This window comes from Liolophura sinensis, chromosome 7, assembly GCF_032854445.1.
Source record: "Liolophura sinensis isolate JHLJ2023 chromosome 7, CUHK_Ljap_v2, whole genome shotgun sequence".
Classification (NCBI taxonomy): Eukaryota; Metazoa; Mollusca; class Polyplacophora; order Chitonida; family Chitonidae; genus Liolophura; species Liolophura sinensis.
The window spans coordinates 15,413,965-15,423,012 of NC_088301.1; the positions used below are offsets into that span (position 1 = coordinate 15,413,965).

A 9,048-nucleotide genomic window follows, 5' to 3' on the forward strand; every position below is an offset into this window, starting at 1 on the left:
GACATGTCTTTTTATTTTCATGCAGTTCATAACCAGCATTATGCAAGAACCAGATCTTCACAAACTAAGTCGGCACCAAGTGCAAACTTGGTGAGTTCGTAATCTACACCATCGTTATCGTACGTTTCACCTTCACTCCAGTAAGACACCACGTAAGTTCCTCCAAGTTTCTTTTTCATTTTCTCGAGTCGACCATAATATGTGGTTTTCCGATTGCTGTCCCTGTCATACCAGATGTGGCAGATGTCTCGACCTACTGCTTTCCCGTCTAAAATGTCTTGGAGGTCGCTCCTTGTTGTTGCATCCAGATCTGAGTTTTGTTTCCACCTTTTTCCTGTCTCTGGTTTCTTTTTTTTCACGTTTCAAAGTCTGTCTTCTGGCCATTTCTTTTCTTAACTCGAAACATCTCTTTCTGTTATGCTGTCTCTGCTTCCTTCCACGCGACACAGCCGTCTTTAACACACTCTGCAGTGTGAGTGTATCACTGTCCAATCGATCCAAATAATCCATTACCTTGTTTTTCTGTGCTCTTAGCTTAGATGACAAGTGACAAATTGTACTGTTGGGGGAACGCTTTTGTGCGGCACTGAACATTCCCATGATCTCCTCTGCATCTATATTATGAGATCTAGCAGACTCTGTTTCCTTCCGGAGCTGTTCAGTGAGCTCTAAACTGAAATAGCGACTGTACTGACGCTCCAGGACAACTGCTATTTCTTCCAAGACCGCTTGCATCATTTGACAGAAGAGATTTTCATCTGCTGGCCTCTCTTGCAGACATTTCAAGGTGGAGTCACAGGAGTTGAGTTCATTTCCAAAGAAATCAGTGGAATTTGTAAGGAGTGACATGGGGTTTTCTGCATTTTCCTTGATAGTGTCAATGACATTTTTGACAATGGGAATACCATCCACATGGTCAACTTGCTTTTCAGGTGAAGTATAGAATTTGGTCATCCATGGCCCAGACAAGATTTTCCCAACCAGCCCTAGAACCTGTAGTTCTACTTTAGCCACTGGATTAACAAAATCCTTCAGCATAGCAGCCTGTAGACCACCACATGAAGCACAGCCTGGTTCCAGAAATTTTGTGAACAAATGATGCTTTTCAACAAGTTAACCACAAATGTGGAAGACGATATGAAGGCGGTTGCCACGGTAACGCGGAAGGATCCCCCTTGGTAAGCCCTGTTCGTGGAGGAAATTCACAAAACCCTTGGGGTCACCCTTCCCATCCTTGTATCGCAACTTGTTCATCTGCAACATGATGTTCCCCGCTAAACTGTCGCTTCCATATAAACTTCCTTTAGAAACTTCGAATGGCTTTAAAGATTTTCTAGCTGTGCTTGCAATTGTACCCAAGGGGTGGAGATGACAGTTAAGTTCATTGAAAGATTTACCCCAGATTCCAGATATGTGGGTTATGGCAGCATGATTCACAACCACGCGGTCTGTTAAGGTATTAGTTATATTGCCTATCAATTTCTGTCTAGTTTCCTGGTAATCAGCTTTATGAAAGTCTGAATAAACATCAGCTAGCCGGTCAATGGAATCCACCACATGGAGTGCGTAGTCTTCCGCCGTCCCGCCGTCTAATTCGTCGACTGCAATGACTTGGCAATCCGACTTGGTTGTGACATGAATTTCATTAATATGAACTCCTCCTTGGGTGGTTGCATCAAAGCCAAGTGTACTGTTTTCACTGTCCATAAGAACTTCAGACGCCTGAAGGTCTGAAAGGACTCCCAGCTCACGGACCATCAGTTCTACCGTGCTCCTGTGAGGAATACATTCCAGCTGTATGTCAGCTCGCTGGGCAAATTTATCAAGCAATTTCGGGACATTTTTTGTTGGCACTTGGTTTACTATACTTTCGTACACAAACATCCTAATATCAGTTGAAAACGTTTTCCCAGTTTTGGTGAAGGATGCATGATTAGAAGCTTGTAGCTCTTTCAAATTTTCTTCTAACTCAAGCTTATCATTTTCCAAAGTTCTAATGGTGTCCATCTTTAGTTTTGATTATTGCGGTCAACTTAATTACTTTCTCATTAACTGAACTAACAGGGCCAGGACTTTGTCGGTGTTTCAGTTTCATTTGTTTATGTTCTTTTCTCAGGAGAGCCAGCCTTTTCTTCGTATCAGCGAGATCACTGTCTTTACTCTGAAGCCTCTTCTTTAATTTAGCAATTGTTTCCTGTTTCCTTTTGATTATCCGATTCAGATTTTTCACTTTGCTTGGGGTTCGAGCCTTGCTCTTTATGTCTTTCAGGACGGTTCGGTGTTTCTGTTTCAGTTCACTGTTTGTTGCAGACAAAAAATTTAACCTCTTTCTCATTTTGACCTTTCGAGGTGTCGAATCACCTGTTCTCAGACTGTAAAACAATGGTGTTGCAGTAGACGGAGGAGTGAATGTTCTATCCACTGCAGAAGTAGACGGCGCAGTGTCATTCGTGTCCTTGGATGGCGTCATATTCATGGTAACATCTTCAGCAGAGGTTGATGGTACTACTACATGCACATCACCAGACTCATTATGACTGACAGCGACAGAAGGCGGTTCTACTGACACTGTAAACTCTTTACAACACATTTCACTGAACTTCGTCATTTCACTTTCATTCGATAACCGTTTATAATATCGTAATGTTTTATCCACCAACACCCTTATACGATTTTTCAGATCTGCAGCTAGCACTCCAATTTTCTCCGTCACAGCTCCCACAGCATTGGTCACGGATCGCCCATTCTGGATATAAAGCAACAACACATGTCCCACTTTAAGTTCTCCATCTGGAACCGGAGAGAAATTATCCAGCAAGTACTGATGTGCTATGCCAACTGTCATGACTTTCCTCTTTTTTTGGGAGGCATTCTTCTTGTCTGTAAGTGATAAAATATGCATACAAGTAAGCCTATACACACAGAATTAATATCTGGCCAATATTTGAAAATTCAAGTTAAAATTCCATAAAAAAACTGAATTGGCACGACTTCCAAACGTTTTAGTGAAGCATAAGTATTGTTCAATAATGTGTTACAATGCGCACTAGAAAAAATGCTTCAATGTGCCTTGAAATCCACCAGAACATGCACAGCACATGGCACAAGTGTTTTGTAAACACGGGGAATGTGTTAATGAGCCAATGATATGACCGTAAATGAGTCACGTGACCCGGTTGCCACGGACCAGGACGAGAAGCATCCACTTACATGGCCCTAAATATCTGCCATCATCCACACTTTTTAAGCATCTGGCAATTAAAACATCCGATGTAGTAAATAACAATATCTTAAAGTTTCTCACAATGTCATTTTAAAAACCATAAACAACTGCGTAGCACTGTACGCGTGCTATTTTGAAAGATGAAATCCTGACAAAATTCCAAGATGGCGGTCATTGTCACGTCAAGATACTAATTTTTTCGCGTCTTCAACAGCACTCTAGGACTTATTCAATCTGATTCAAATTTCCCAGAAATGCAGACAAATACATGTATTATCTTACCTATGTATTAGGATGTTTGACCCAAGTATACTTCAGGTGTAACTTATTTCACATTGACGAAGCTCAAAACTGGAACCGCCGATCTTCCGTCCTCCTTAGAGTACAGCAACAAATCGAAAACGAGGCAACAGGGAGGGTAATGGACTACGTCATATCCCAAAAATAGCTCGGAAAACACGCGCAATACCCAACAGGAGCCGAGATTGCAGGGGAGTCCCAGTACAATTGAACAGTGTACTGGTACGGTCAGCGCGCCACCAGGAGACCGACCGATGACCTAGTTTTGTCACATGCCTAGACAATGCCGAGAGGAATGTTATCATCCGAAGAATCCGTGTCTTCTGCCATTTTTACACACAAAAATCACCTCCAACAGCACGAGATGCTCAGTCCGCACAGGGTAAACACGTGTATAAACAAAACCTGCCACGCCCCGCCTGCACTGTCCACTAATTTTACTGAACAATCGATGTAAATTTCTTCAAAATCGCAAAACACAAAACTGCAACTACAACGGAAGCCCACTGAAGCAGATCTGACGTCACATCAATGCTACGGGGATTCCCCAAGCCAAGAAAAGCGTGACCTAAATGATGATACGGAATACCCCATATCTGGGCATATTCAGCTTTCAAAACACGTACGGCGTACGCCGTACTTGGGCGGATATGGGTTAATAAAAATAGCCATTTTTATTATGGAAAAAGAACAGGAAAATATTAAGTTTTTTTTTTCAACCTATGCAGGATATCCTTAGTCAAGAGTATTGTGGGGCAATAGGCACCACGGGTTGGGGCAAAAGGCACCACTACTATTGGGCACAAAAATCACACGCCCATTCCTCATTTCGAAGGTCTTCAATGGATGCCGATAGTTCTGTGCATCTATGGTGGAACCAGGAATCGCATATGTCGCACTGTATCCAATTTGTGCCATCAGGACTGCTGTCCTTGGTACATCTCCAACATTCCTGACCGTCGCCTTCTTCGGCTGAAGAAAGTGGACTCCTGCTCCTCGACCGTCGAGCCGATGATCCTCCAGCAGTTCTCCCACCTCTTCCTCTACCTCTTCCACGACCCCTCCGGGATGCAGCAGCCTCCTTAGCGGCAGCAGGCTCCTGGAGACGAGTGAAACATTCATCTGATATAAGGCTTTCTCCATAACGAAATCGTACGCGCTCTGATCTGCCTCAAGCTGAAGATTGAACCTGGGGAGTCAGTTGTTTTAGAAAGAAATCTTTCACAGAGAGGTTAGACGAAGATGTAGCAGCCCCTGGAGATGCTGGAGGAGAAAAATGTGATGAGGAGGGTGCTGGAGATGAGAGCACAGTAGGGGTTTCAGACGAAGAGGACCCAGGTGAGGGTGCTGTCGATGCTGGCCCAGGAGTAGGTGAGGGTGCTGTCGATGCTGGCCCAGGAGTAGGAGAGAGTACTGGCAAAGGTGAAGTTTGAGAAGGTGTTGGTACAGAAGGCTGAGGCGACTGGGGTCTTGCTTCTATTTCAACAGCCTGGTCGTTGAAAGGGTAGATACCAGTTGAAGAAAATCCTGCCAAGACTGTATGTGGCCTGAAGGACTCCTCCACCGGCTGTTTAAGCATTTTTGGAAACTGCCTCTTTCCCACAGGTCCATTGTGAGTCCTAGCAAACTTCAACAGCATGGATTGCCATTTGATTTTTACTGGACGGAAGACTGCACGATCTAGCGGCTGAAGGATATGGGTCAGGTGGGCTGGAAGGCGAAGGAGCACGACATTGTTGTCTCTTGCTTTCTTAATGAGGGCCAGAGAAAGGTGGGAGGCGTGGCCATCGAAAATGAGCACCCTTGGCTTGTCCTTAACATCCTCTGTATGTTTTAAAAAGATCGTCTCGAACCAGTCAAGATACAGAGCTCCTTCCATCCAACCGTTGGTGCTGGAAACATATGCTGTATCCTTGGGCCCGTCTGTTATCCAGTCCTTGTACAAATTTTTGCTGTTGTAAACCACATACGGAGGTGGCAGCTTCCCAGTAGCTGAGGCACAACAGTTGACCGTGATCTGGTCTTTGCCAGACCCCCCCCCCCCAATGCTCTGGTTGACTCTTTTGCTTCCTTTCCGAGCCAATACGACTCCTGACTTAGGATCAGTGACGAAGCCAGACTCGTCACTATTGAATATCTGCGCTGGTATGTCCTTCACCCCCTGTTCTGTAAGCACTTCATCTAGAAGCTTAAACCACCTTTCCACCACTTCTGGATCTTCAGTCTGTTCTCGACATTTACTGAGGTGCTCCGTCTTTCTCGGGACGATATCTGGATGACGTTTTTTGAAGCCTTCCATCCAGTCATACCCAGGGCGACAGTCCTTAAATGGGGTTTCCAGCCCCCATGCCTGCACAAATTGTTGAACAATGTCCTTGACTTCTTCACTGGTGAAGCCATAGCCCCAGTCTGCCATTAGCTTGATGGATTCTGCCAGCTCGTTCTCTTGAGGAGGTGAAAGGACAGTGTTTTTTCCAACGTGAGCGTTAAGTGGAATCTCACCAGACACCCGTTGAAGAAGCGATTTTTTGTTTACTCCATTGTATTTTGCAGCTCCATTCAAGGACATCTGTTTTCCCATCACTGCATTGTATGCAGCAGGGATTTGCAGGCACTCACTCAGGTTCTTTCTACTGCCTTTTCCCTTTTTTTGTTGTTTCGAACCATTCTGAAGAGAAACAAAGTAGACGGGGCATTAGGCACCACACAGCAAAAGATGTTTCTTCAGTGAAGTGTGCCACCTTCTGGTACAATAACTGGATTCAATAACTTGCTATGAATTAAAGGTAATAAGAAGTAATATTATTTGATTAGTTTAATAATTTTTTACATTGTTTGAACCAATTTAAAACATTTTATCTTACAAATAAAATTGATTTGGGGCATTAAGCACCCCCAACATATTAAGCTAAAGTACACCCTGAATGGGCTTAAACCTTTCCATGCGTAATTCCATATTACATAACATATAGCCCTTGCGTAATTAATTGCGGCTTTTTGATCAAATTGCTATCCTTGCTCTTGCTATGGTTTTTATAGAGTCAAGTGTATAATTTTAGCCAAGAACTGAGAGGGAATTAATTATCCTCTATTTCTCTTTTTTTGAAACACCAACAGTGCGGTACCCATTCACAGGGATGCCCATTGGGAAGGGCAAAAAGGGCACTATATGCTATGTAGATATGAATTTTCAAAAAAACAATGTATATATAGCCACAAAAATCCACAAAAAATAAAACTGATGGTGATGAAATCTCATTTATTTATGAATCCTATGAATTCCAGAGTCTATTCGGCACTAGTAATTTTTTTTAGTGTGGTACAAGCCAAAACAAGGGGCTGGGTGGAGGGCTGGGTGGGAGCCGCATTTACTACAATAATGAACTGATTCTGATCTATTGCCACTGCAAACAACACATTTTCTCCGTTTACCATCATCAATTTTGCCTAGTACATGCAACCTTCCATCCAGTCTCTCTAATGGGGCATCTTGCATGGGTCTACCCCTTTTGGGGGGTGGGGGTGAGTGGTCATCATACACAGGGAGTGACACTAGGCCAGTTACAAGCTGTTTTCGGAATACCAGCAAGGTAAGTTTCTTCTTAGGAATAGGGGGATTTCTTGATAACTTATAGAGAATATAGCTGTTTGTTGCACATAACTCAATTAGCCAAAAAACACTTTCTTGTACCACTTCAAAGAATGGCGTGCACATGAATAATACTGGTTTAGCTGGTCACACTTGTCGACACCGCCCATATAGCAATTGTACTTTTCTACGACATTAGGTTTTACAACAGGGGTATCTCTACCCCTTATTTGTTTTTCCACAGTCTCATTGCCATTATAACATCAGACCTGTGCACCACAGCAAACCCCCTTTCATTATTCTGGGTGGAGTTTTCAGTATTTTCCAGGAACTTTCAGTATTTTTACTAATGTATGCACGGATGAATACAGGAACTTGTCACGTCCTTCTGAATGACTCTTGTACAACACTACTGTTAGACTTAATATCCAGCTTTTTGAGTGCAGTACACCATGAAAATCGTAAAATGATATAAATATCAAATACAGGACTTGAGTAAAATTCCTGAATTCATCTGTGATGAGTGAGCAATGGGAAAAAATACAAACACATAAAATCTCAATTTAAATTATAATATTAACGAAGAGCAATATATTATTCAGTTACACACATGTATATGTTGGGAAGCCAAGATTTACATGATCAGACCAATAAAGTTGCTTATTGTCCACTGTTAGAAAGTGTTTGTTTTGATTTGTTTTTGTTAGATTCATAGTAAGAGTGTTTGAGTTTGGACAACACAGATGGTGACAGTTGATTTGTAGAATCAAATGGATGTCCTGGCTGTGATTTGATCATGAGGAGAGATTCCAGTGTGTCATCTCCCATAGAAGCACGTTGATCTGTCCTGTTCTTCCTGACTGTAGAGAATATCCTCTCACAGTGAGCATTACTGTGAGGAATTGTCAATATTCCCCGCATCACAACTGATAAATTTTCCATCACTACAATTCCATCTTCATCTTTTAGTTTCCCAATCTCTGCCCAGGTACTGTCCATCCTGTCAGATAGCATGCAATTAGATATATCAGAACATTGATAGACTGCAAACTCTTCTACTATTTGGTCAATACTACAGTCTTGGGGAATAAGAGCTGGAAATTTCTCTAAAAAGAAGTTCAGATCCTCCAGGCTAGAAGCATGTTGTAGTTTTGCATCAGCAACCTCAGCATGTTTAAGGTAAATGTCATTTACTGGTAACTTATCCACGAGGTATTTGCAGACGGTTATGAAGTAAGTTTTCACGTCACTATAGAACTGCTTCACCCGACTCTCTCTTAGTCTATTCTTATCCGACTCACTAATGAAAGTAGTTGCTGCCTGACCAATGATCAAGTCTTTATCATCCTTCTGATTACTACCAGTCTTATAGTCAACCTCCAGGACATTATCTTTCATTGCTTTAGGTTTGATAAAACGAACCATTACAGTCTTTATCAACTTCACCAAAGACCTCTGCAGGATGTGAATTTTTGGCTCATCTGATTGTAGGCCAACCAGCACTGGATCAAACGTCTTGACGGTGTAGTTAAGAAAGAGAACATACAACTTATTTGTTGGAGACTTGACAAATTTAAGGATGTTTTCAACTTTTTTGGTGGCATAGGATTCTGTGGACTCCTTCGTGTTTGGCTTCAGTTTCTTCTGTTGGGTCTCCTTTTCAGATTTAAAAAACTCTTTTAATGCATCCCAATTGAGTAATAATCTTTCTAAGCACCGACCTATGCTTAGCCATCTAGTGCAAACATGCTTAAGCATCTTCTTTTGATCACTGGAACTATCCAACAAATAAGTGACAAAGTCATGTTGTCTTTTTTCACTTTTTTGAAAGTAGTACCAGATGTCTTGAAGGACATCAGCAACATCTGGCAAACATTTGGATCCTTTTTCAACTGCAATATGTACTAGATGTAGGCAACGTCCTGCTAAATACACA

The 9,048-nt window shown here is 42.3% G+C and overlaps 2 protein-coding genes across 2 annotated transcripts; both read right to left on the minus strand.

Moving 5' to 3' along the window:
- Positions 1-225: 225 nt before the first annotated feature.
- On the minus strand, positions 226-2,007 carry LOC135470675 (uncharacterized). The gene is made up of 2 exons (XM_064749710.1): positions 1,119-2,007; positions 226-1,070 (listed from the first exon to the last, which is right to left on the minus strand). Exons 1-2 carry the CDS (start codon positions 2,005-2,007, stop codon positions 226-228), a joined length of 1,734 nt encoding a protein of 577 aa, XP_064605780.1.
- A 2,687-nt stretch (positions 2,008-4,694) lies between these two features.
- LOC135470678 (uncharacterized) lies at positions 4,695-6,104 on the minus strand. Its single transcript, XM_064749712.1, has one exon. It carries the CDS (start codon positions 6,102-6,104, stop codon positions 4,695-4,697), a length of 1,410 nt encoding a protein of 469 aa, XP_064605782.1.
- Between the last annotated feature and the right edge of the window lie 2,944 nt (positions 6,105-9,048).

What these genes read in the sequence shown, in the direction of transcription:
- LOC135470678 (XM_064749712.1), bottom strand. Translation starts at nt 6,104, where the DNA reads ATGGGAAAACAGATGTCCTTGAATGGAGCTGCAAAATACAATGGAGTA.
- LOC135470675 (XM_064749710.1), bottom strand. Translation starts at nt 2,007, where the DNA reads ATGGACACCATTAGAACTTTGGAAAATGATAAGCTTGAGTTAGAAGAA. An exon ending in TATCGTCTTCCACATTTGTG is followed by an intron (nt 1,071 to 1,118) that starts GTTAACTTGTTG and finishes TTCTGGAACCAG; the next exon opens with GCTGTGCTTCATGTGGTGGT.